The sequence below is a fragment of the Tiliqua scincoides genome, chromosome 2 (assembly GCF_035046505.1).
Source record: "Tiliqua scincoides isolate rTilSci1 chromosome 2, rTilSci1.hap2, whole genome shotgun sequence".
In the NCBI taxonomy this organism is placed as follows: Eukaryota; Metazoa; Chordata; class Lepidosauria; order Squamata; family Scincidae; genus Tiliqua; species Tiliqua scincoides.
Window position 1 is genome coordinate 110,032,328 of NC_089822.1, and position 27,608 is coordinate 110,059,935.

The following is a 27,608-nucleotide window of genomic DNA, read 5'->3' on the forward strand; positions in this document are numbered from 1 at the left end:
TGTTATCCTGGGTTTTTGCAGATTTTTGAACGGAATTCTGTAGTAAAAGGAGCTGTTCCCCAGGGTTACCCTGGCCATTGCAGCATTGGGCCTGGAAATGAAACTATAGAAAGGTGGTAAATATTATTTTAGCAAAATGTACTTATTAAAGATAACTGATAGAGGCAGCCAACACTTTAGAAGAAAAACTCAGATTCTTCCTTAGAAAAAGGAAATGCAATCACTTCCAGCACCCAAATGCCAGTAGATAGTTTCAGAATGGAGTCATTGCTCCACAGCCTCTGCGCTCCACACTTTGTGGTGCTGGTGTCCAGGATTTCCAGGAAACTTTCCTCTTAATAGCCTCTTGCACAGGAATCCGTCTTTGGAAACCTGGCAGCTCTGTTTAGGACTGCAGGTTGTGTGTTCATAGAAAGTTGTGAAATGCAAGTTGTGTTGCTGTTCCCAGAGGCTGAACTTGGCTGTCGTTAAGACAGCAGTTGAGTGGGGGTGAAATGTGTGTGATGCTGATAGATTTGCTGCTGTTTGGTATGATGTGCTCTTTAGCAGCTCTGCCCCCTCCTCAATGACAAGATACAGCAGGATGTGAGAGCAAAAAACAGCACGTGTTTCTGGGAGACTCCTCTCAGCCAGGCCCTGCTTTTGACCACAAACAACCCAGGAAGCACGGGGGATGCTGTTAAGGTTGTCGCCTGACTATCCTTTACTGAACTGCCCAGTTTTCCAGCACCTAAGCTGGGTCAGCAGCTGAAAACACAGTGAATCAGTGTCCCCCATCTACTGAAGTTGCCAATTTTGTCAAAATTTCTTACCATAAGAAGACTTGTCCTGTTTTGTTTGTTTTTTGTTTTGCTACACTGGGAATTGGAAGGTGCAAGGTATACGTGAGACAGGCAAAGATTTAGACAAAGGTAGACAAAATAGTTTTTGGTGGCTGCACCAGCAACTGAGCTAGTCTAGGCAATGAAATAATCAAGTTGAATCAGTCCTGGCATCTCAGGTTGACATAGTTGGGCAGCTGTTGAGGGTCCAGGGACCTCCGAAGCCCCCACCATAATTCAAAGGCCTCTGTGCTCATTGCCTTTGCGTAGGCGGGGGGGGGGGGAGCCAAGAAACTCTCTAGGGGCCAACTGGGTAGGATGGGAACTCACAGAGAGGAGTTTGCCATGGGCCCCTAAAACCTGGGCTTACTTGCCTCTTAACAGGTACAGCAGTCATTAACAGATCCTCCAGAAAGGTCCTTAGATGCATCCCCAGGAGATGAGAGCCCAGTTCTACAGTGCAAGGGCTCTGCTGAAATTGTTACTCTTTAATCAGGAGCAAATTGGTGCAGGGCTCCCTGTGCTGACATGCTAAAGACCTTGCAGCCCAAGATCTTATCCAGCGCTACGCAGTCCTTCATGGGTTTTGAAAGGAGCAGTGGCCAGAAAAGAGCAGAAGATGTGCACCTTTGTAATGCAGGAATAGTCGTGCATGAGCAAAGCTTCCTGGACTTGCTTTAGTTCCTCATATCTTTATCTCAGATCTGAGCTTTCTAAGGTCACTTTCACAAATGACATGTCATGTTTTGTATTTGCCACCTTTGCTATTTGAATGTAAAACCTAGGCCCAGTTCGGACACACGGCAGCCACAACATGGAAAACACAGGAGGCCATTCAGGTCGGTTGCTGAGCCTGGGTTGTGGGACTCTGTGTGAATGGCCACTTCCATTCAGGTAGTGCATACATGGCTGTCCAGTTCCCATTATGGTGGCAGGACATTTTCAAGCTGCTGCTGTTGCAATAGTTGGGATGCTGGCATATCCCATATGGTTTACACAAATAATGCCTCCATGTGAACTTGGCCCCATAGCCAACCAGCAGCCTCACACTCTTTTAAACTATTCACTGGGTGGCCACCCCCTGACTGAACAGAACCTTAGTCTGGCTGGAATGTCCATTATCTTCTCTGTTGTGTCCTGCACAAGCAAGATTCACAAGGGACACTTTCCAGTGTAAAAGTCCTTTTGGAAAAGCCCCGCTATTGTAAAACACACTTTTTTTGACCCCTTCCTTTGCTTCCAAATACACATAAGGAACTGTAGCATCAAAAGGCAGCAGTGTGCTGGTCCCATTGGATGAGTTTGTACAGGGCTTGTGAATTCACACTGAGGCATGTAAGCATACAGTACTTTCTCTGCCGAAATTGTTGAAGTCTTTGTTGGATCTCAATGCCAGGGCCTCTGAGAGCTGCCACGGGGCCTGGGGCAAGAAGCCTGACTGGGCCACCCCCTTCTAAATCTGTAATAAATTTGTTTTGTACTGTATCATTTGTTTGGTCATGGCCTGCCCCCCCAAAGGCCCGAGCCCTGGGGATTTTGCCCCCCTCCCTCAGGTCTGCTCAACGCCAATTGCTTGCCACCTGGTTCACCTGATTTCCACTCTAGGAACTGTTACCCAATTAAGTGTGATGCTCAGAAGGAAAGAGATGGACACCTGTACTTGTAAAGAACCCCTAAAACAGGCTGAGGGGAAAGAAGCCTGCACGCTCTCTCTCTCTCTCTCTCTCTCATCCAAGCAGTGTCTCTAGTAGCTACTAAAAGTGCTCTGAGCTTTGCTAAGCTGCCTCTATTATGTGTGTGCCATTGAGTCTTTAGTGCTCGCTGGTCTATGTTATTTCAGTGCGTAGACTCTGGGCTTCCTCTTGTTTGCTTTCCAAGTCCCCTTGCTTAGGCTGGGTCTGACTCCGGAGTTTCCTTATCAGCCCTGTGCAGGCAGCTCCTGTGCTGCTTATCTACCAACTGCAGAACATCCCCTGTCCAAAGAGGGCAGGAAATCTCTCTCATGCAGGGGAGGGGAGGGGAGGTGGAAGGGGGAGGGAATGGGGAGGGAGCTTGGCCCAGACTTCTTCTTCAAAGCAGCTCCTTCCAGTGGCCAAATAGCGCCTGTCAAAAAAAGAGAGGTGGCCACAGGGGGATTCGTAGGGAATGAGGTGGCAGGAAAAGCTGGAGCCTAATTGATTTGACATCCCCAACACCACAGCTAATAACAATCATAATTATACACCAGCTCGGGCGAAGGGAAGCGGTGGAGCAGAGAGGAAGCAGCCACGAATTATGGCCCCCGAGCATGGTAGCTGGCAGCAGCCATGTGGCCGACTTGGAGGGTAAGCGAGCCGCTGATGTTGGCCAGTCGCAGCCTCCTCAGGACCTAGGATTGGATCCCAGCACCTCTGGTTGTCTTGTCTTCAAGTGGATTGCCGTGGCACTGCTTCTACATGCCCCTCCACCTTGCCATCCAGGCCTCCCTACAGCCAGCAGTCAGGTGACACTTCGTTTCACTTCGAAATTCCACAGCAATCGGACGGAATTTTACCGCCTGCCTACCTGCCTTTCAGCAACACGGAATAAAAAATGACTGTCTTTGACCTTTGCAGAAGGAAAGATGGCTTTGGTCAAGTGAAGTCTGACAGGTGAAAACCAAGGGGGCATTTGGGGGTGGTGGGCAGAGAAGGCTGGTTGGCATGTTTCTTGGGAAAGAAGGGTTACGTTTCAGCCATTGCTTTATTTCAGCAAAGATAACGGTACGCAATGTTTAAGAGCCTTTCAAGTCATGGGTTAGGCAGAAGGTTTGGCGGTTGATGTTGCTTCTCTTTCTAGCAATTTGTTGTCGATCTGAGCCTAAACTCAGTCCTTTCTTGCCCCCCATAGCCTGCCAGTTTTCTCTCTCTCTCTCTCTCACTCTCTCGCTTTAAACAACTAGTACATTTTAAAACAATTTCCTTATTGTATCAGCAGTCCATCACAGGCGAGTGATTCATCTAAGAATATTCTTCCTTGCATTTCCGTTTTCATGGAGGAATTTTTGTTTATTATGAATTATTAGCTTTTCCCCCCCCTTACTGCCTGCAATTCCTTCCATAACCAGAACATCCAATTTAAGAAACAAAATGATAACTGTAAGGCTCAGCAAATGTCAAAACAAACCGGAATTTTTATAGCAATCCTAACAATATAATTGCAAGTCAAATAGGTCTTGCATTATAACCCAAATTTTCTCCTTTATACAGATAGCAACAGTCGCCTTTGAGTACTGCTCATTTGTCATAGGAGTTCTCCCTAATTTTTTTTTTTTTTGCATAATTACACAAGTAATCACCATTAACCAATAGGCTTAAGTTTTCCACCTATACCTCTATTTGGATTTCAAACACTCCTGCGATCCTTTAGCTTGTCTTGGAAATGATCACTGCTAGCATTTAAGCTACTCTGATATCTCTCACTTGTTTGACAATCGCAGCCCTTATCATGCCATATCACCCACATGGCTTCCTACCAGAGTTCAATTTGTAGCTTAATTGAGTGATTATTGCTTCTTTCATTATGTTTCATAAAATCCAAATCAGTGCAAGGGCTTTTTAATGTTTTCTATCAGAAAGGCATTCAGTAATGTTTTACTTGTAATTCTGTGTTTTTCTGTACATAGATTGTGCGTGTAAGACCAGCAAGCAAATATAGTGATCTCAGCAGACACGTTGATTAGATTGTGCTCTATTTTTCCAGATATTATATAATATTATAATAACTGGTATAGTTCTTCCATGTTAATCTCAGCATTGTGGAGAGTAAGCAATTCAAAATAGTGAGTGACATTTTTTCCTGGACTGACATCTGTTGTAGTAAGGGTCACATTGACCATTACACACTTCCTTTATGGTAAGCACTTCCGTGTAGGAAAAAATGTGAAAACTGTGTGTTATGATTGCATACATGTTTGTTGCATTATGAACACATGCATTGGGAAGCTGTGACTTCCCTTGTCATGTGTCTCCAGACACTGAAATAAACGTGCATGCAAAATTGTCACAATTAACAATCTGGACAAGTGACAATGTTTGTGTGCTTTTTGCCTGACATTGGAAATACACAGCACTTGAAGTGGTTCCAAGGGTCAGGAAAATTCAGGATCATTATTAGCCCATTCTTCAGGAAGACTGCCTGTAGTATGTTGCATGTATGTCATACAAATATAATGACCGATTTAATATTGTATGATAGATGTACAATTATATTTGTGTGTACATATATCATATACAAAACCAATTTACATTCTATATATTAAGTTTGTATTGCAACAATATAAACCACACATAATTTTGTTATATTTACATACAGTATATTGTACATGGTAAATATTCGGTGTCACAATTCATCACAGAGGTAGGAACTCATTAATACACTGATCTTAGTTGAACAAGGAGATTTGTGTTTATGTTGGATTGTGGCCACACTATATTTACTTAAATAAATATTTTTAATATAAATAATATATTGCATACTTTCAACATAGACACATATGAAAACTGAAAGCAGGAAGTTAAACTGTTGCTAAACCATAATCCTGATAGAGCCATAATCTAGTCAATCTGAAATACTTGGATTTAAATCAATTTCAGTTCTATTGAAGTTAGTGCAGCCAGCTTGGTGTAAAATAAGACATAATGGATTAAAATGAATTGACTACAGAATCTTAAAAGGTGTTTTATATACTCATGTAAATCAAATCCTTTTCTTGATTAGTGATTGGATTAAAAATTCCAGATCCCAAATTTATGGGTTTTTGTTAAGATGGCTGCATAACTTTAGCCTACATACAGTCTGAACTGAATTGCTGGTCTCTCTTTCCTCTGTAGCCCTCTACTTTAGGGGGGAATTCTTGGGTACAAACTGTGAGTGCATCACAAATGTCCCATTAAGTTGCAGTCATAGAGCTGACTTTTTGAAAAACAACATGTATTTTAAGATTTTTTTCATACCCACCCACACACATTTAAAAGTAGCTAATTCTTTTTTTGTAAGTATGACTTTGAAATGGTCTCAGATCTTGCTGATTGGGAAGCCAAACCCTCCTGATGACATTTGCAAAACCATTTCCTCTATTTCTCAAACATTTTTATTGCCTGACACTCGAACAAAAGGCTAAGACAGCCACACAAATGAGCATTGTTGCTCCTTTAGCTCCCTGAATTCTGTTACCTGCTTTTGAAAATACCATCTGATCTTAACCATAGTTTTAGATTAAAATTTTGTGCGCAGTCTGAGATGGACTTGAAAATACAAAAGCGGTATTTGGAAAAGGGGTAGGCCCCTGACATCAGACATTTTGTCCTGAATAGAGTGGGGCTTTTTTTTCTTTTTTCTTTTGCTAAGCAAGAATTTTTTTTGCAACCAGTGGTTTCATACTCTATTCCAAAGAAATACCTAAAACCGAATTCTGTTCCCGTCAGTTATTCAGACCAGTAAAGGTATTTGCAAATTTGTTTATTCAAATTTATACGCTGTCTTGCTAAGATTTGCATTTTTAAAATTTGCCCTGAGTCTTTTGCAGATTTGTCACCCAAGACAAAGTTCAGGCTGAAAGAGCAACAAGAGGGAGGGTTATAGGGGTGAAGAGACAAGCAGCCATTTGGGCACACAGAACCTTCTCCCCCAGAATTGCAGAGTTCTTTAGCACCAGGCACATTTTGATGGCCTGTTGTCAGTGGCAGCCTCATATCTGGGGACTCTGTTAAACAAGTGGGTCCTCTTCTAATTCATCTTCATCAATACATTTTTTGGAAAAAAAAATTATCTGGTTTAGTTCTTATTCAACTGCTAGAAGACATTATTTAGTACCAGCTTAGCAATTTGAAACCACATGAGATACATGTCATACAAATGAATGTCAAGAATTTTTTTTACCAAACCTTAAAATAGACAATAAACATTTTAACATCAGAAAAATTAAATATTTTATGCAAACCTCTGCACACTTTCCTGTGAATAAATCCCATTGAACACAGTGGGACGTATTTCTGAGTAGACCGGCTTAGGATTTTGCTGTAAGGTTGCAATCCTATCACTCTTGTAGTAAGCCCCATTGAACTCAATGGGGCTCAGTAGACATGCATAGGATGGCACTGACAAACATGCTATGCTACCTGCTTGCACTAATACCACATCCTCCAGAACTATATCAGACATATCTGACTGTCGAGAGGACAGGATGAGAATGGGAGCAGAGGCTTTGCTCATGATGAGTGAAAACAGCATTCCTGTGTTGGGTTTTCCCACCATGTGATGACATGTTTCCCAAACATGTCATCGTGTTGCATGTTTTCTCATCTCTGTTCTGCATTATTGGTGGCCACTGCCCTGATTTGTCTGTGGGCAGTATAACAAAGCTCCTGAACAGTTCCGGCATGCCAGTTTGCCATGTACTGCCATGTCCCTTTCAAAACACTCCTGTGAACAAATTAGTGCACATGAAATACATTTTGATTGTCTGTTTATTTCTTGAACACAGCAGTCCATTTGGAAAATGTGTGTGGATAGCCCATTTCCACGAAACATTTCTTTAATTACATGCTCATGAGATCAGATCATTTCAAAAAGAAAGCAAGGGAACACAGGATTTTTTTATCAGAAGGACTCAATTCAGTCTGACTTTCATTTAAAAAAGTGTTTCGCTTGTAAACTTTGAGGGGGTGTGCAAGGAAGGTGCAGCTTGGACTTTTCAGATAGTTTCAGTCAGGGATTTTCTGTGTTGGTGATTTTTAAGACTTGATTTAGGGTGATTTTTTGGTAATAAAATACAGTTACAGCACTAGCCTGTCCACTGTGGATATAGAGTTTTAGGCTCCTGTGCCATTAAACTCTTCTTTGCAGTCCATTGTATGCAGTTCTATTGATCATGGCTGGGGATTAGTAATTGTCCTTTGAATGACCTCTGACTTGCCACAACATCAGTTTAGGAGGGGCAAACAATTTTTCTCATATTCCCCCAGTTGAGATGGGGTGGTTTATATTTAAAAACCCCAAAATTAATGGGAGGAAACCCCCATTAAAACCCTCCTCCCTCTGATAGAACATAAACTGACTTTTGGGGGGGGGACGACGACAATTCAGTGAGATTATTCATTTTTCATTCAGACACCATTGAAGGGGCAATTACTCACTAATTACCTAGCTGGGATCAACAAGAAGCAAAAAAATAAAAAATAAAAAAAATGGGCTGAATCAGCCTCAAAGCAATAAACATTTATTTGCAACTTCCAAGGATCTTTGCTGGATAGGACTTACTTGTAAGTAAACATTACAGGAGGATGTTGGCAATGGAGATGCAGGATAATATGATACTGTATTAAAACGATGGGTGGAAATTCTGCTCTAATTCTGCTTCTGGCCAATTCCAGAAAGTACTGCCTTGACAGCATTAAAGTGCTGTAGTATGGAAGCAACCTGAACTGTAGTCGTCGGAACTCTGCTGGGCCTACATTGTACCAAAGAACCAGTTTCTTCAATCCCTGGCTGATGTCTTTCTTGGGAAGCTTAACAGCATCCCTCAGAGCACATTATGACAGCGAGGGGCAAAGTGCAATGATGGAGTAACTAGAGAGTGTTCCCACATGTCGAAGACCGGGGGAAAGCACTTGCAGCTGCCAAGCTTTTGTTTCCAGGCAGACTTGCACCCCAGCACCTCTCTTCTCTAGCAACTAAGCACCGAGTCATCTTGCTTATGGATTTTTCTCCAAAATCTACAGGAGACCTTGAATTCAGATCTATTCCTCACTGAATCAAAAACATGACACTTTGCAGGCTCATGCTTCAAAGAATGTGAGGTTGGGAAGCTGATCTGTCCACTTTACTTAACTATAGGGATGGGACTGAAAGGCCAGAATCTTGTGTTTCACCCCAGCTTAGAACAATAGGTCATGATTCATTGACAGAAGTCTTTGAAAACTGAAAAGTGTTGAGCCAAACTTTGCATCTCCCTGACCCATGCTGAGCCAAACTTGGCTCAACCTGTAGCCTCTGAAGGTGACTAGAGCTGTGCCTGTGGCCTTCAGAAAGCCCTCTGGAGGCACCTGGAGCTCTCAATTGTCCATGCAGCTACAATGCAGCCCCAAGGCACTAGAACAAATGTTCCTTTACCTTTTGGAGGCCTCTGTGATCCCCCCCCCCCCACTGGCACAGTTACAGCACTGCTGGCAAGTTAGGATTGGACCCTTAGGCTGTAATCCTGTCTTACTCATCAGAAACAACACCTCTGATCATTGATTAATCAGAATTCAGCTCTTCTTAGAGCAAAAAGGTCTGCTGACCAGCTGCTTGGATTTGAGAGGATTGTGGGTTCTAGCTAAGACTCTGGCAGCCCAATTCTATCCTGTGTTTGAACAGGCAGGTCAACTGGCCTGCGCTATATCCAGTGCAGGGTAGGAGGTGGCTTCTGTGCAACTAAGAGTAGGGGGATTGATGTAATGCCAGGCTGCTTGGGAGAGCGGTTAGGATAGGGACTAAGTCACCCAGGCCAACCCACTCCCTTCCTGGGCCCAGTTCACCAGGCGGCCTGCCCTCCCCTGCCCAGAAATGCCCCATTACGCCCTCCCACCACCCTCCCCAATCCCCCATGCTATCCTCCCTAGGCCGGCACTAACTCTCCTGTCGCCAGCCTGGGTCTGGCATGAGGAGGCCGGCAAACATCCTCATACTGGCCTCCCTGACTTCAGTTGTTGTAGACATGCCTTAGGCCACATTTGCAACACTCCTGGGCTGGCAGTAAGGGATGTATGCCAGGCCATTGACTCATTCGGATTGTGCTCTGGAGCTAAGGGTTTGGAAGCCAGACTTCATTACTTTGACAGGGATTTGGTAACTGGTTTATCACAACCTGTAATGTAGGAATACAATATAAGGAGGAACAACTTGCATTGTGGACCAATATACTTATCATCATGTTTATAGGCTCATCCTTTTTCAGTAGTCTGTTGAACTAGGGCTGGCAGCTCTATTCCTGTTTCCAGCACGATGTTCAGAAATTCCTGGAGGCTCTGTTAAAATCTGCAGTATTGACTTTCAGAAGTCACCTGGAGAGTGATATTGATTCCCGGAGACTTCAAGCCAGTCCTGGAGAGATGGCAAGTCCAGCCCTAGAAACAAACAAGGGAAGTGCTTGGGGTGCCAATATTCAAGGCAGTGCATGATTGAGGTTGCAATCCTAACCCATTTTCCAGCACTGACATAAGGGCAATGCAGCTCCAAGGTAAAGCAACAAACATTTCTTTACTTTGAGGAGGCCTCCCTGACTGCCCCCCAGCTGAAGGATGCAGCACATGTCCCACTAGCACATCTATGCCAGTGCTGGAAAGTGGGTTAGGATTGCACCCTAAGGCATACTAAACAACTACTGCTTAGGGCCTCACAATCCACAAGGGTCTCAAAAAGGGGGGCTTTTAAAATGTTGTGTGTACTGGGAAAATGTGGAAAATAGATCTTTTTCAAATGGCTTGCTCAGCAAATTTTTTAAACAAGGGATCTCCCAGCTTTAGATAGTGTAGGGCCTCAACAAAGTCTAAATCTGGCACTGATTCAAGGGGTGCTTGGCCTCAGGTGTGTGGAAGCTTTGGAAAGGGAGTTGTTGCAGATTACTTTAGAGCAGGGGTGCCCAAACCCCAGCCCAGGGGCCATTTGCGGACCTTGAGGACCCCCAATCCGGCCTGTGGGGAGCCCCCAGTCTCCAATGAGCCTCTGGCCCACTAAAGACTTGCTGGAACCTGCGCTGGCCCAACGCAACTGCTCTCAGTGTGAGGGCCAACTGTTCAACCTCTCACGCAAGCTGCAGGCCGAGGGCTTCCTCCACTGCTTACTGTTTCATGTCTGTGGAGCAGCAGCAACAACAAAGGAAAGGCTGGCCTTGCTTTGCACAACATCTTTTATAGGCCTTGAGCTATCGCAAGGCCTTCATTCCATCATATAAGTTCCATCTCTAATGTATTCATTTATGTACATTTATGTATATTTATTCAAATTTTAAATGTAAATTAATTCTTTTTTTTTCCTGGCCCGCAAAACAGTGTCAGAGAGATAATGTGGCACTCCTGCAAAAATGTTTGGACACCCCTGCTTTAGAGGAAGTAAACTGAGATGTTTGTGTCCTGAATGCTTGGTCAAATGAGTTCCAGTCATTGGCATCCCTGGATATTCATGTCCTGGTTCTTTGTGTCCCACTATAAATGGGCAATAAACAAACTATAACTAGGCAACAAACCCCAAGTTATATATTCTAAGCCTCTTATCACAGCCCAAGCCCTAACCCTACTTTTGAGTTTTAAAAATAAAAAAGTTCATCTAATATAATTAAACATATATTGGGACACAAATGTCTGGGACAAAAAAATACTGGACGCAAATGTCCAATACTGGAATGCATTTCACTGGGACACAGTTGTCCAGGGTGCAAACGTTCAGTCACTAACAGAGGCAGTTGCTCAGTTGGGTGATTCCAGGGAGTAGGATAGAGAGACCTCCAACTGGCAGCAGCTGCTCTGGATTGATGGGGAGGAAGTAAATAAGTAAAAGCCGTTAAGGAGTAAAGTGAGAAAATAATAACCTGGTCAACTGATGATCATTTCATGTGTTACTGTTTCACGTGTTATTTAGTAACACTGTAACATGTGTTACTTTCATGTACTGCTTAGCATATGTAGTAAACACGCACACACACACGCACGCACAAGGGAGTTGTCAAATGTGTTAGCCTGGGGCAGCAAAAAAACCACAGCCCAGTCTGGAGCCAGTCTTGAGAGTGTTTCTGTATCCCCCAAATTGCAACTTTCTACTCTGATTCAACCCATTTTTTTAGGAGGTGGTGGGTCTTGATCTGAAAAATACTCATTAGCATGTTCATAAGAGCAACCCCAAAAGAGTTTTGGATGCTGTTATTCCATTGAGAGGCATGATCCTCCTGCATCTGTGTAAGTTGCTTTGTGTGTAATCATACAGGTTGAACTGTCCCTGAGTCATACATTAATGCCTATGCCTACATGTCTTCCATATCAGAATTTGATGACACATGAAGCAGCATAGAAAATGAGCCAATTATAAATCGTTTGGAATTTCGTACACCTAGGCTGTAATTCATGCAGGGGGTGGTGTGCCTGAACCCAACGAAGTCCTTTTAAAGGCCTTTGGTGCACCCAGTTCTGCACAGAATCAGGCTGCCAGAAAACAGTGCATTGGCCAGCTGTTGGCTGTACCCAGCTGAAAGGCCCCAGGAGTCCAAGCTGCTTCCCCAAACCTTGAAAGGGCTGTAAGCTGCTCACATGAACCTCTGCACAGAGACTTTGCCAGTCGTTTTTACACCTCAGGCCCTCAAGAAATGATAAAACGTATTCACCAGAACTGAAGCAAGGAATCATTGCATAAATAGTCATATGGATTATAAGGCACTGAAAGGAAGTAAGATGTAGAACCAATCATAGCAAAGAAGGAGAGAGAGGACTCCGGGCATCAAGCAGGTTCTTCTGGAGGCCGATTTCCTTTTTCGGTAGAGCAATTCAATGATTAGAGGTAGCTGTCATGGAATTTATCTCTGACACCAAGGTCTAACGCCCAGGTACTCAGGCTGCACTCCTAACCACACTTTCCTGAGAGTAAGCCACATTGAACAAAATAGGACTTACTTCTGAGTAGACATGGTTAGGATTGTGAGAGAACACAGCCCCCCCCCCCGAGATCCATTTTTAACCTTACCTGCCTCTGTTCATATGTACAGTAAGCAGAATATACTCAAGCAGGAAGGGAAAGGGACAACATGACACTTTGCATAAGCACTAGAGAGGCAGTGATTTGTGCACAGTATAAAAAAAAAGTTCTATCACTGGTGGTTGAACTGTGACAGTTCATTCAGGTGCAACATAATGGTCAAGAGAATGAGAAGGTTCAATTGTTACCTATGCTGTGAATTCACTAGCTGGCCTTAGACACACTACCCTGTCTCGGTTCTCCCCCTGCAACTGCAATATGGAAATAACAACAACAACAACAACAGACTGATTATATAAAAGAATGTCAGGAAGAAGCACTTGTTGAAGTAATGAATAGGAAATTACTAAAAGTTAAGCAAACTAAATAGGAGTATATGAAAAATGCTATAAAAACAAGAACTGAAAGCTGGCACAATAAAGCACCGCACTGCCAATACCAAAAGATCAAAGACAAAATTGAAAATGAAAAAACCTGGCTGTGGTTAACATCTGGAACCTTAAAGAAACAGAACTATCAATATAGTTCTTGGGCTATAGTTGAATAGCCCAAGAGCAGGCTATTCAAACAAATGCAATAAAGGTCAGAATTGTAAAATCATCAAATGATGCAAAATGTAGATTGTGCAAAGAAGCCGAAGAAACTGTTGACCATAGTTCCTGCAAGAAGATTGCACAGACTGATTATATATCTAGACATACTACAATGGCTCAAATTACACATGCAAACACACATTTTGCTTCTTTATACGTTACACCAATTCCTGGGTATATTTGGGGTGCTGATTCCAAAAATGGCACCTGATTTGCCCTATCACATCTAGTTCTGGAGACATGGCATAGCCTCTTTAGTGAATTTATGCTTAGCCTACACCATGGCTTCCTCATGAGGAAGCTGCTTGAACCATTCACTAAAGAGGCTACACTATATCTCCAAAACTAGACGTGATAGGTCAAAACGGATGCCATTTTTGGAATCAGCACCCCAAATTCATATCAAACCACCAAAAAGTTTGGGAAAAACGTTTCTGACCTTCTTGCAGGCCTGTGTGATCAATTGGAATTTATGTAGAAATTACAACATTGAAATATAATTGGTGGGAGCATAAAGCAGAAAAAGTGACAGAAAATGAGAAGCTCTTGTGGGATTTTTGAATACAAACTGATAAAATTTTGGCAATTAATACACCAGATATTACAGTAATAAATAAAGTGACCATTATCGACATGGTTGTATTTGGCAATAGTAGGACTGATGAAAAAGATCATGAAAAAAGGTAAATATCAGAATTTAAATTGAAATTCAAAGATTATGGCTTAAACCAGCAGTGGTTATCCCAGCTGTGATTGGTACACTGGGTTCAGTCCCAAAAACTCATGAACTGAATTTAAAACATCTGAATAATGACAAAATTACTATCAGTCAAATTCAAAAAGCGACCCTGCTTGGTTCAGTACACATTATTTGCAAATACGTTATGACATCCTAGGCCCCTGGGTGGGGCCCAACTAGTAATTAACACCAAGTCCAGCTAAAGAACTGGTAGCTGTGATATGCAAGAAATAATAATAAAAGACCTGCAAACAGAATTTGAAAGACTGTGGCATATGACAGCAAGAGTAATACCAACTGAACACCATGAGGATGAGTGTATGCACAGAATCAATTACAGAAGGCCACTTTACTAAGAACAGCATATTTACTACAACGATATTTGTAATGCAACAACATAAAAACAAAAAATAGCTGCCTATTCTAGGTCCTTGGGAAGGACTCGATAGGTGGATATATACAAAATCCAGTCAAAAACAACGTGACTATGTGAAAATAAATAATAATAATAATAATAATAATAATAATAATAATAATAATAATAATAATAATAATAAAGTACTTAGAGTGCTTGAAAATGCAGCACAAATGCAAAATATTATTGTTATTTGCACATGCAATCTATCACTTGATGTTGCAGTCATCAATTGATTCCTGTGTGTGTAAACCAGCCCATAACTATGCAGTGCTAGCCCTGTAGCACTGGAGCTGCTGAATAGGCACAAAACCTGGTCTTTGAACCAAGTGATGAAGGGAAGGACAGGGCAAGACATTGGAATCAAGGGAAACAACAACTCATGGAGCCTAGGGAGGGAAAGGCAGAAATGGGTATTCTTGGTAGGCACAGGGCAGAAGTGTGGAGTCCAAAGAAAGCTAGATTTTGCACCTGGATTGGAAATAATCCTATCCCCAATGTGTGTGTGTGTGTGTGTGTGTGTGTGTGTGTGTGTGTGTGTGTGTGGTGAATCTCCCAGTTGGCTCAGCTTCCCAAGGACACAGGATGATAATAGGAAAGCTTGATATCTGTCCAGCTATTCATTTTCTCCACATGAGACACCTCACCCCACAAGTTCTGGATTTACGGGGCAGGATGAGTTGAAGGGCATCGTTACTGCTTTAACTTTAGGCTGCAATCCTAACCCAACTTTCCAGCACTGACATAAGGGCAATGGAGCTCCTAGGCAACGGAACAAGCATTGCCTTACCTTGAGGAGACCTCCATGATTCCCCCCAACTGCACACGTCCCACAGCCACAGCTATTCCAGTGCTGGAAAGTTGGTTAGGACTGAGCCCTAAAGTGCCACAAAACTGGCACAGAGAGAGAGAGAGAGAGAGAGAGAGAGAGAGAGAGAGCATGAAGAATAAAGCTCTCTCACTAACACAGTGAATGAGATGACAGGGACAGGCCAATGCTCATCAGAAGGGAAGCTGAATTGCCACAATCCAATGCTGAATTCAGTGTGCTTAAGCCTTTCATTCATTTTACTCTTTGTTGGATTGTGCCTGCATGTTTGGGTCTGTGACCTACTGCAGGCCAATGAAAAGCTATGGTCAGGGCAAACTCAGGTAATCAAAGCCGTTGGCCTGAGGACAGCAGCAGTGCTTTTGGGATTCCAAGAAAGTAATGCACACTCACTGAGAGCCAATCCCCAGGTTCTTTAGAAATGTCGTGAGGCTGCCATGGCTCCTCATCACTTGGGTGGCATGATATAACCCAGGGGAGCGACATAATATCTGTTATGGTCAAGCCTTCTTTGATAGTTTCGAGAGAAGGGATAGGAGGCCTCACAATCAGGCTCCGGCTCCTCAACTTGGCCCTGCAGAAGAAGGACAGACTAGTGCTAATCCTGGCTGGATATGGACCGTATTTCCAAAGCGTTAAGATTTCTTCATGCACATTGTCTCAAAAATCCTTTCAAAAGCAGTCAAGGCAGGTCAGCATTAGGGAAAACTTAGAGCCCAACCCTATGCATGTCCATTCAGAAGTAAGTCACATTGGGCTGTGCGACAGTATGTGCAAATGAGCATGACAGTGCTGTGTTTTGTTTTGTTTTTTTAATTAAAAGCTGGGTGCCCCCACCCCATAGGTTCCAGACGTGAATGGTCCACTGGTGAACTGCAGGAGTTTGGGGGAGGGTAACTTATTAGTAGGGCCTTTGGGGATGTGACCCCCCTGCCCCCCTGGCAGCACAGTGTGACTTGCCAATTGTCAAAAAAATGGATGGTGTGCTCTGAAAATTTTAGGGCCTTGTCAGTGTGCTGCGATATGATAAAGGTTGAAATTTGCTGCTCCAGTGCATGTTAACGCAATGTTGTAAGCATGTGGAACCAGCGAGGCATAACGGAGGGAGTATTACAGCGCAATCCTAGGCATGCCTACTCAGAAGAAAGTTCCACTGCGCTCAGTTGGCTTACTCTCAGGAAAGCGTAGATTGAATTGCAGCCTTCGGCTTACTCTGGAAAGACCTGGGTTCAAATGTATGTTCTGTCATGAAGTTTGCAGGGTGACCTTGGAGTAGCCACTCTAGCCCAATGATAGGGTGCTGGGATTTCACTGGCTGTCCCAGCCTCCACATGTGGAACTGATAATCTGAACAGAAAAGTGAATTCACAGGGAGCAGTTGGCAGAGTTCTGAAAGCCCCCCCCCATTGCTTCATGTGTAAATTCCTCTTATATTGTCAAATATAATTATATTTGATTTATTATATTTGAACAGGCTTCCAGGATTATGCTGAAGATAAAATAAGAAGGGACCTTGTATGCTATCCTGAGCTACTCAAAGAAAAGGAGGGATGCTAATGTAATAAACAAATAATTGGAACAAGAGCAGTTTTTTTGGGGGGGGGGGGCGGAATGGTCAGCATGGATATACTTAAGTAGCCCTTTCCCTGCTCCAAATCAAAACCTGTAATGGAATTTAAGTATAAACAGCAAGATTTCCTTACGTGCATTTGTATGTAACATATAGTTTACCCCTTATTATTCCTATATTGCAAGTGGGGAGGGTATATTAATATAAGAGAATCCTTGGTAAATATTTGACATCAAAATTCAGATAAATGAAATCTGGGGTTGTAAATCTGTGGTAGTGCCACAAAATTCCCTCTTCTGGGACACTGTGAAAGGAGGACTGTCCTCCTCTGAATCTAACTGGCTGTGCTCAGATTAGCTTTCCCGGGAGTCAGGGAAGGTAATCGGAGAAGGCCAAGCAGGTAGGGAAGTGAGAGATGCTGAGGAAAATGGGCAAGAAAAGAGGCAGGGTAAGGCTTTGGGCATATTTACACCACAGGCTTAAACTGATTTTATAGTCGCTCTCCTCAGTGAACTCTGGTCAGGGAGGCTGGGGTTCTTTGCCCTTCCACCATCACTAGGATTACCAGATACAAAGTGGGACTGAGTGTCTATACATTTTACCATCGCATAGAAGAGGGAATTTTGGCAGGTGCAGCTTTTTAAATCCGTCCATGTTGAGCTGCATCAACCTCAATTTCCAGGATTCTTTAAGGAACACCTTAGTGGTTAAGCTGGTATAATACCAGTATGAGTTTGTAGTGTAGATACACCTGAATTATTTCAAAAGCACTGCTGTACTGACTTGGGAATAAGCCTGGGCTGAAAATACTTTAGGAAACTTGTTGATGTGGACAGGAAAAGGCAGACAAAACGGCTGCCGCAGCAGCACTTATGAGGGAGTTGGAGAGAAATTCCCCAGCTGGGCCTTTAAGCGCTACAGCTTGCCCAAGTGGGTATCAGCAGAGTCTTCTCCCAAGACAGAGCAGAGTCTTGAAGAAACCCACACGAGACTGTGGCTTCTTACCTCCACTTGTGGGTAAGACCACGACCACATCCTGTGATTATCTGCTGAGAAGGTCTGCCTCAATCTTATCCCACCATCTCTCCTTGGGGTTGCAGATTCCCCACACATCAGCAATTCAAAGATACCTGCAATGGGGGGGGGGGGCTTCCTTCCCATCCTACAATCAGAGAGAAAATGCAACCTTACAGGATGCCAAGAACTACCAGCACTTGCTGGGCCCAGATTGAAGCAGCAACAGCCTGAAAATGGACTGCCATGTGCAATACCACTTCAAGCTATTAATGGAAAAGTAGTTAATCCATTTTAGGAAGCTAGGAAGGAAAGGGTGAGTTTTTCCCTGTAGGATCTGTACCACCACTGGGGAATGAAGACCACTGTGGGGATATTAAGCTGATTTCTACCAATCAGTCCATCCAGGGGTGTCAAACATGAGGCCCGCAGAGCCCGTTTTTCTGGCCTGCATGGTGCTTTTCTTATCTCTGGTCACTTCCTGCTCAATGATGTCACATACAGACCTCAGCAGGCACCAGGAATGCTAACTTCAGCCCTCTGTGTGAAATGAGTTTGACACCCTCTGGACACTGGAGTTTGACACCCTGGTGTAGACTCTACACTGACTGGCAGCAGTTCTGCAGAGACTGAGACAGACTCTCTCCAACTTTACACACAGAAATGCCAGGGATTGAATCAGGACCCATTGCAATTTTTTTTTTTAAAGGAAGCCAGGCATCTGCATGCGTGTGTATGAGCCTTGTTGACCCAATTCATTCTGGCCAACCAATTCTGGCCAATTTTACTGATACAACTCCTACTGCAAAAGAGAGCAACTAAAATGATTACTGGGCTGGGCACCTTCCCTATGAGGAAAGGCTACAGCGTTTGGGCCTCTTCAGCCTAGAAAAAAGGCACCTGAGGGGGGACATGATTGAAACATACAAAATTATGCAGGGGAAGGATAGAGTGGATAGAGAGATGCTTTTTGCACTCTCACACAACACCAGAACCATCAGACATCCACTAAAATTGACTGTTGGGAAAGTTAGGACAGACAGAAGAAAATATTTCTTTACCCAGCATGTGGTTGGTCTGTGGAACTCCTTGCCACAGGATGTGGTGATGGCATCGGGCCTGGATGCCTTTTGGTGAATTCTGATTTAGAACTTTTGGTGAATTCTAAATCAGGCTGTGACCCCAAAGGGGTGCCAGCAGCTCTGCTGCTACCTGTTTTGGGCAGTGGATTCAGCTAATGCGCACTGGATTTCAGAATTCTTGAAATTATCTGGGGAATAAATGGTGCTTTATAAAAACGTGCAGCTTTATGATATTTAGATTGGAAGCAGTGTTTTCTGGATTGTCAGGATTGGATCCTTTGGCAGGCTATCGGGAGAGGAATTGCTCTTTTGGCTTGCGCACTGCAGTTAGCTTGTTTCATATGTAACTAAAAATAAGTGGAATTGAGAGCCCAACCCAGAGCCACTTTAGAACTAAGGTGGAAATGGCATGTTTGAATGATGTCACATCTATAAAAACAGCTTGGCTCCTTCATGGAGGACTGCTAATTTTCTATGTGTGTGATTTTCTTTTCCTCATAGGTGAGCATTCTAACATGCAATCTCCCCCCCCCCCCAGCAGCCTGATCTGGCTCTCGGATTGCCCTACTGATGTCGATGTGGTTTTTGGAGGAATGACAGCAACCATAACTTGGTATTTCCTTGGCAGTATTCGCTCAATTTCAACTTGAATTTAGGGTATCAGTTTATTAAAAAATGAACACATAGTCCTGTGGCATCATTGTGAATTCAGTACACTTTTCTTGGACTAGAGTAGCGTTTCTCAAACTGGTGGGTAGCGTTTCTGACCCAATTTCTGGTGGGTCCTGCAGAGCCTCCAATGAAAACACAGATGATGGAAAGATCGGACAACTAATTACCTCAAGCCCTGAGGCTATTAAAAAATCAGATAGCTGCTCAGCTCCTACAGTTTGCAAGCTTGTGAAAATATAGGGAGATAAATGATTGAAGGTCTTTTTTCTGATGTGTTTTTTCCCCCCAAGTCTATCAATGACAGGAAGTGGGGTAGGTGGAAGCTGGGTCACATTACTAAGCCCCTCAGGCTTTTAGTTTAGGCTTTTCACTAGGGCTGCCTCATTGCGCGAAATGGACTGAGTTTTTTTGTAGGTAAATATTATTTGTAAATAAATAAAAATATTATTTCTTTCTAGATCATTCTTAAAAAACCCTTGTAAAACTAGGTGGATCCCAATAGAGTATCATTATAAGAAGTAGGTCCTGATGCTGAATCATTTGAGAACTCCTCGACTAGAGTACTCTCCACTTGATGTAGAAACCACAAAATGACTTGTTGTTTTGCTGCAGTAGAGTAACCTCCCCTCTGGTAGTATACCCAGGTAACCCAGGATGGGATTTATCTCTTTTAGCTGGTAACAACCCTGTGGACTAGGTTAGGCTGGGAGGGAGTAACTGATTCCAGGCGTCTGCAATCAGCTTCAAAATGGACTTGGAATTGGAGTCTCTGGTCCAAGCCTAACACTCTAGCCATTATACCACATTAGATAGGAAAAGACATGAGAACTAGGGCTGGCCCATCCATGAGGCTGAGTGGGATGGATGCTATAGTCTAGACTACCACTCGTCTCTCCTCCAAACTTCCTTTTTTGCTCCATCCACCTCTTTCCAATCCAAGTTGGAAAGAGGAAGGAAGAGCAGTGAAGGTCTATAGCACTCCTTGCCAACCTGTGGCCTGAAGCCAGGGCGTGGCTCATTACCAAGTAAGGCACCAAGTGAGCATTTGGCCCACTGTCACAGGTGGTCTTGGACCAGGCCTGCACTTGGCAAACGAAGATAGGGCTTCATAGGATCTACAGGGCATCATTTCCTTGCTGTAGCTTACCGCACTTACTCTGCTTGACTCTTCTTGTGTAGCTTTTCATGTGGAATCTGGATTTGGCATGGAATTTGTACTCCTGCAAATCCCAGCAGGCCTTGTATAAAGTGTTTCTGATGAAGCTCAATTCAATTTGCATAACTTTGAGATCTGGTGAATCCGCATTCTCAGAAGCACCTCCCTTCCGAGACCAAATCTGGAAGCGCAATGGATAGCAGTGCCTGGGTCAGAAGGCCCCTGGCTCTTCCCACAGGAGGGGGCTTATGGCATTGCCCTCCTCCCTTGTCAATGACAGTGGCACATCTGGTTGTCTTCACCTTGGCAGTGATCAAGCCCTCTTTGGAAGCCCCTGTCGTCGTCGTCGTCCCCCAAATCTCAGAGTGGAGCAAATAACAGATCAAGAGGACAGTCAGGGCAGCTGCTGCCACACAGGTTCTTTCCAGAGACAGCTGATTTGATAACAGTTAGAACTGAACAGCGTTCCTTGTAATTCCTTTTATATCTCATCATACCTGGAGGCACAGATGCCCTTGAGGCATAATCATGGGTTTTCCCAAACCTGGGAGGAAGGACCTCATAACACTCTCTTAGGTTGGTATCCTTGTCTTCAGTGACCAGGTTCTCAAGGAAAGCTAAGCCACATTTGCCTTATTCTTGCCTGCCTTGTCTCCTAATTGCTACTACAGGTTGAGACTCATTATTCAGGTGGGTTTTGTTCCAAGCACTAAATGAACTATAGCAAATCAATTTAAAAAACAAAGTTTCTTTGCTCTGTTGATTTAAAAACAGCCTTGATGACCTTTGTGATGTAAGATAAGAGTCATTAAGAAGACAATCCATCAATCAGTCCTCCTCCAAGTGCTTCACTCAGTCCCTCCCTTCACCAATGCAAAGTGATCATCTTTCTTTCATGTGCTCAGGGGGAAGGGAGGGGTCTCCTGGAGAGAGAAGGATTGATGGATTGTCAGCCAGCTGCCTCCCCCCCCATTAAGGAGGCTATTGTTAAAGGACTGTTCCATTTTTTAAATTGATTTTAAAGGGATGCATTTTTCCCTTCTCCAGGGATCAGTACATTACTTCTCATTTGCAGGGGCCATTTGTGTTGAGTCATATCCATGTATAAAAAATGAGTGTATAAATAGGCTGGACCTGTACTTGGTTATTGTTTTTGTTTTTTGTTTTTGAATGGTCTAGAGCAGGGGTGCTCAATAGGTGGATCGCAATCTACCGGTAGATCGCGAGGCAAAATGAGTAGATCGCGGAGTGCCGCCCCCCCCCTTCAGGTGCCTCTGGGAGGAAACGCCGGGAGTAAGGCCCATTGTACTCAATGGGGCTTACTCCCAGGTAAGTGTGGCTAGGATTGCAGCCTCACAGCCTAATCCTAGGCATGTCTACTCAGGAGTAAGTCCTGTTATACTCAGTGGGGCTCAAGGTACACCAACATACATTGTACACATAAATGTTATATGTTATGATGGTGCGAACATTGTTAAAAAAAACTCTGGTAGATCTCCGGGCCTTGCTGGGTTTCAAAGTAGCTCTCGAGCCAAAAAAGTGTGAGCACCCCTGGTCTAGAGAGACCTGCGTTTTTTTCTATAAACCGCTTTGTGAACTTTTTTGTTGAAAAGTGATATAATAATAATAATAATAATAATAATAATAATAATAATAATTGTAGAACAGTAAATTGATCACAGTCATCAGCATGGCACCAGTCTCACTCTCCTCCATTCTCCCCACAGATGAGAGAAGAGGAAAATGATGGAGAAACTGAAGAGCCCCACTCCCCCTAGTGTCCCAGAGCAGCAAGACCCTCCACCTCCAGCTTCCCCACCACCCCTCCCCTCCCCAGCCAGTGGGGAGGATGAGGTAGAGGCTACTCCACCCCCCACCAGCCCCACCTCTTCCTCTCCTCAAACCAAGGGGAGCCCTGCACCTGAGCCCCCCTTAGTGCCTTTGCCCCACAATGTCCCTGTCATTAGCCTGGGCCATAGCAAGCCCCCCACCCATCCTGAGGTCCCCACCACCCAGCTCACTGCACTGCACCCCATCCCAAGCCTCTTGCAGCTCTCAGGTCTGTCACCTCATCCTCCTCCACCTTCCATGCCTCTAGCTGGAGTCAGAAGCCCCCTCTTGCCCCCACAGTATCAGCACCATCCCTTCCTCAACAGGTAAGTCCTGAGGGGAAATACTCAGATTTGGGAGTGAGGGTGGAAGACATCCTGGCTCTGCTGATGACCTGCCAGGGCCAACCCTTTCACTGAAGCAAGGTCCACTGCTCAGCTCAATTTTATTCAGCTGGGGTCAACAGGAAGCCAAAAAAAAAAAAGGGGGGGGGGCTGAACCAGCCTGGTTTCTTTATTTCTTAAACTGCCAACCCTTAAAAAAAAAAGTTCTGGGCAGCTGAGAATGCAGATTCTTGTCAGTGATCACAAGCACAAGAGTGTTGGTTGCTTCAGACCTGGCTGAGTCTTCCATTGCGATTGCCAGGTCTTTGGAGTCTCAGATCCTAGAGCTCAGGAGGGAGAGCTTGAGAGCCAAGCTTAGGGCCTCATCGATCCAGTAGTGGATGCTGTTGGGATGAGGTAGAGGCAGGGGGGGGTGACACCTCACCGGTGTGGGGAAGCGAAAGCCTGGCTATGCCAGATGGCTCAGAGGTAGAACCTCACAAACAGAGCCAATCTGAAATGCTCTCATCGAGCACAAAATAGCGTTCAGTAATCTCTCACGCTCAGGCACACACACCAATTTTGTTCCTTTTCAGGAACACCAATTCAGCGACCTTTCTCCTTATTCTTAATTAGCCATTTTCTGAAATTCCTTGAACACGTGGAGTGGGAGGGAGGGGTAGGAGTGTGCTGGACTGTCACACCTCACCCCACCACAACATGTCTGCTGGTCATTCCATCCTGAGTGTTTGCATGTTCAGAGCTTATCTGCACAGGGCAGTGCTGGACATCAGATGTCTCAGTACATGCAGAGGAACAAGAGCCTTTTCAGCCCCATGGAGGTGGAGTCAATAATACTTTTATTGGTCTGCTAGACAAAAATCAGATCTAATCAACATGCAGATTTTGTTTGCAAGTACCTGTATGTAAATGGGTCTCTTAAGCACACTGGAGGAATCTGTATGGTCTCTGCTCTTCTCTCTGCAGTATCTACATTGGCAGCTCCGGGACATTTGGCCTTTTCCCCAACAACCGCCTCAAGCGTAGGCCAAGCCATTATGAACAGGACATTACTGAAGGTGAGTGGCTTAAATGCACCTGTGATTCTGCTCCTGGAATGGAGCTGCTCATTTTCCAGCTGCAGAGGACTGAGTCTGCAGTCCTCTGGCTACCCCAAGTCCCCAAGGCTACCCCAAGTACCCCAAGTCCCCAAGGCTACCCCATGAGCACAGCTGAGGTTTCCCAAGTCCATGGTCACCTCTTTCCCATTACGAATGCACTTTACATCTCCACCTTTCTCTCCATCCGTCTGCCCAGGTCTTCAGCCCCAAAAGGTTGCACGTCGGGTCTTCACCAACAGCCGGGAGCGCTGGCGTCAGCAGAACGTGAACGGGGCCTTTGCTGAGCTCCGGAAACTCATCCCTACCCACCCGCCTGACAAGAAGTTGAGCAAGAATGAGATCCTTCGCCTGGCCATGAAATATATCAACTTCCTGGTCAAGTTGCTGAGTGACCAGGCCAGGTCGGCTGGGGTGGACCCTTCTGATGCAGAGGTCCCCTGCAATGGAACTCCAGAGACTCCCTCACCACCAGCACCCATAAAATTGGAGCGGGTGCAAGTAGAGCCACTGACTGTGCTAGGGGCAGGAGAACCACGGTGATGAGCCGCCTGGCTGGCAGTAGGATCATCACCCCCACCTGACATACAGATACACTGCCATATATGTGGATTGAACCAGCACTGATGGAAACTATCTGGGCTGCACATCCCTTCCTGGGATCCTAGCTGGGACCAAAGGCTATTGGACAGATTGTGACATTAGGGTTCCTGTAACCTTTGGAATGTATGGATTTTGGGGTGGACTGATACACAGCAGTCCAGCAAAGCATAGAGAAGGAAAACCTATGCTCTTGACTGAGACATCCTTTCCTACCCTGCTAATGTCACAAAGAGTGGGGATTTTGGGGAAGAATTAGGAGTGCCACTTCTATGTCCATGTCCCCAGCTTGACTTGCTTTCAAAACTGTGTAAGGGTGGGCGGGGGCCGCTCTAAAACAAGACTAGTTGTTATGTGACTCCCCCTTGCCCTATCCTCCAGGAGATGGTGACCCTGTTAGAATAACACCCTGGTTGGGGAGGGGATACGTTGTGTTTCACTTTTGCTTCTCAGTAGGTTTGAATCTTGGTCTCAATCCCAAGTGTCAATTTTGTGTAGGTTGTTCCTGGATGTTTGAGTGGTGCAAAAGACGAGGAGCAAACTTAAAGAAGTGTGATGGGTTGAAGTACAATAGTTTCTCACTGGGCATTGGATCTGGTGTGGGGAAGCCCTCAGATCACAGACTCAGTCTTCCCTCAGTGAGGAGGATCCTGCATCAAGGAGCTGTCTCTGAAAACCCCTTGGCAGTGGTTTTCCAGGTACCCATTGTATTTTCTATGATGGAAAAGTCACCGGGAGGACATTTTAAGCTGAACAGAAAAAATAGCTGGAGAGAAAAGAGTTAATAAGCCTTACTCCCCCCCCCCCCCAGTTCTCTCCTCTGCCGCCTCCCGTGACTGCTTTTCATTAAAAAAAAAAAAAAGGTTTGGGAGACTTGTACTCACACATCTACTGTGTATCATTTGGTTTGAGCCTCAAAGGGTTGTTCTTACTGAAATGAAAAACCCAATGCTGGGTGCTACCATTTCAGAATGCAGGTAAAGGCTCACGTGCTGGAATGGAGAGACAAAAAATTCCTACACAGTGAGAACTAGCATATGAGGGAGAAGGCTAGGCTAAAACCCTCCACCTCGACACACTAGGTTTCTAGGTGCTGGATTTTTCCACATTCCATTCATTTGAGCTGCCACTTGCCATCTACAGTGGTGCAGCCCAGATTCAGGTTTACCACCTTCAGTGGCCTTCATCATACTACTTCCTGCAACTCACCACAAGAATTTTAGCGGCCCTTGTGGGATGTAAGGGGATTTATCGAAGCCTGGGGGATTGGTTGGAGGGGCTCTGAAGGACCTGTTGGGACTGATAAGTGATTCTGTAGCAATTGCTGCGTCATTCCTGGTAGGCTAGACCCTAGCAGCGGTGGTTGGGCTGGGCTGGGAGCCATGGCTTCAGGAACCTGTCCCCTTCCTGGAAATCAGAGGGCGGTTTGTGCTGAGTCAGTATCTAAACCTGCCCTATACATTCTGGGCCTCCTGCCAAGCCTAAATGTGCCAGCAGGAGATTTGCGGGGTGGGCGGGTGGGAGGTTCTGCATTGCCTGTTATCCAGTGAAGAATGGATGGTGAAGCCTTTTGAGGAAGGTGCGGTAACCGAGGGGAAAGGAGGAAGGAAGCAGTATAGCAACTATTACTGTTCAGCAAGACATAAGCATACTCGTACCCACTGGACCTCTAGGTTAGTGTGTGAAGGAGGTGGGTGCTTACTGATATTCCTTGCAAGAAGACAGGCCCAAAAATGACTTTTGCCCCCATTTGACTTGATAAACAATTACTGTAGTGGCGGAGGCTGTTCTGGCCCAGAACCTGCAGATCCATCAGGGTTCAGGCTACATATGGAGAGAGAAAAAAATGGAGAGAAAAATATGGAGCTACAGATGATCTGTGGTGCTTACACTGCTCCAAGGCGAGTGAATTTCCAAAACTCAAATCAATTCCAAAATCAAAATATCAACCAATACTTTACTGCAAAATGTGCTTCTATTGCGCAATTTTGCTCATTTTGCAAACTCTGGCTTGTTTGGTTTATAACAGAATTGAAGCTGGTCCCTGGGACTTAATTTTTTGTTTCTTTTAGCAAGGAAGTAATGACTGAAGAGAACGATGGGTAGGTGAAGAACAGTAGGACAAGGAGCAGGATTGCTTGGAAGCCAAGAAGTTTGTGTGTGTGTGCACTGGGGTAGAGCAGGATGACAGGAAACCATGCAGAGCACTTGTGTCCTACCTTTTGAGCACTGGGGCCTGTGGCTGGCAGTGTCTGCAAACACTGAAACATTTGACTAGTTTCCGGATAGTGACCTGCTGTTATTTCAGAAGAGCAACTCTAGTAGCCTGCAGTGGAAAGAAAACAGCAGCTCTTGGAGCACTGTAAAGACTATTTGCTTTTGCTGTGGTACAAGCTACCGGAGGCAGCCACCTTTACACGCCTAAAGAACTGCTCAACATTCCCAGTACAGAGCTTGAAAGAATTTCAAACAGATGAAGACAAACAGCCCTACCAAACTGATACTCTCCTGAAGTTGTCTTGTCTGCCCAACTATTCTTCAGTTCCAATCCCCAGGGCTTGGTTAAGGAGTTTTGTCTGCTAAGCCATCCCCTGGGTTTGGAAACTATGAGCAATGGCAACCTTTGTCCATCTGTCCCAGTGGTTTTTAGCCATGTGATGTTGATTCCCCCCCCCCACTCCATTTATTTGCCATATTGGTTCTTGTTGCGTGTTCCTATACTGCTGAATTAAAAAATCCAAGTTGTCTCTTAAACTGAAATAATCTCTGCATGTTTTTGAGAAGCTGGTCAATCTAAGTTCCTTCACCAGCTTGGTGTGAACAGTAAGGTTGATCTGGGAGGTGCCATCACTACACTTGTATGCTGAGAAAAGCTTCACATACTGAATTCCTTGTTGTTGTTAAAAGACAGAGAGCACAACCACGAAAAGTATTTGGGCTGCCGCAAGTCCCTTGCGCCAGCCCAGGGGTGTAGCAAACGTGCCATAAGGCACATCTGTGACAATGTGCACTGGCCTCCCTGCATCAGCTCCCAGCCAGAGAAAGGTAAGCTTGTGCCAACCTACGGGGGTTGGGGAGGGTGGTGGGAGGGCAGAAAGGGGGCATTT

General features: G+C 44.7%; 1 protein-coding gene across 1 annotated transcript; it reads left to right on the forward strand.

Annotated features, from left to right (window-relative positions):
* Positions 1-2,918: 2,918 nt before the first annotated feature.
* On the forward strand, positions 2,919-27,264 carry LYL1 (LYL1 basic helix-loop-helix family member). Its single transcript, XM_066618047.1, has 4 exons — positions 2,919-3,451; positions 22,358-22,786; positions 23,771-23,862; positions 24,101-27,264. Exons 2-4 carry the CDS (start codon positions 22,374-22,376, stop codon positions 24,442-24,444), a joined length of 849 nt encoding a protein of 282 aa, XP_066474144.1. The 5' UTR covers positions 2,919-3,451; positions 22,358-22,373; the 3' UTR covers positions 24,445-27,264.
* The last annotated feature ends 344 nt before the right edge of the window (positions 27,265-27,608 follow it).

Bases quoted from the DNA above. Each gene is read 5' to 3' on its own strand.
- LYL1 (XM_066618047.1), top strand. From the start codon at position 22,374: ATGATGGAGAAACTGAAGAGCCCCACTCCCCCTAGTGTCCCAGAGCAG. The intron at 22,787-23,770 runs GTAAGTCCTGAG...TTCTCTCTGCAG, and splicing joins CACCATCCCTTCCTCAACAG to TATCTACATTGGCAGCTCCG. The intron at 23,863-24,100 runs GTGAGTGGCTTA...CCGTCTGCCCAG, and splicing joins TGAACAGGACATTACTGAAG to GTCTTCAGCCCCAAAAGGTT.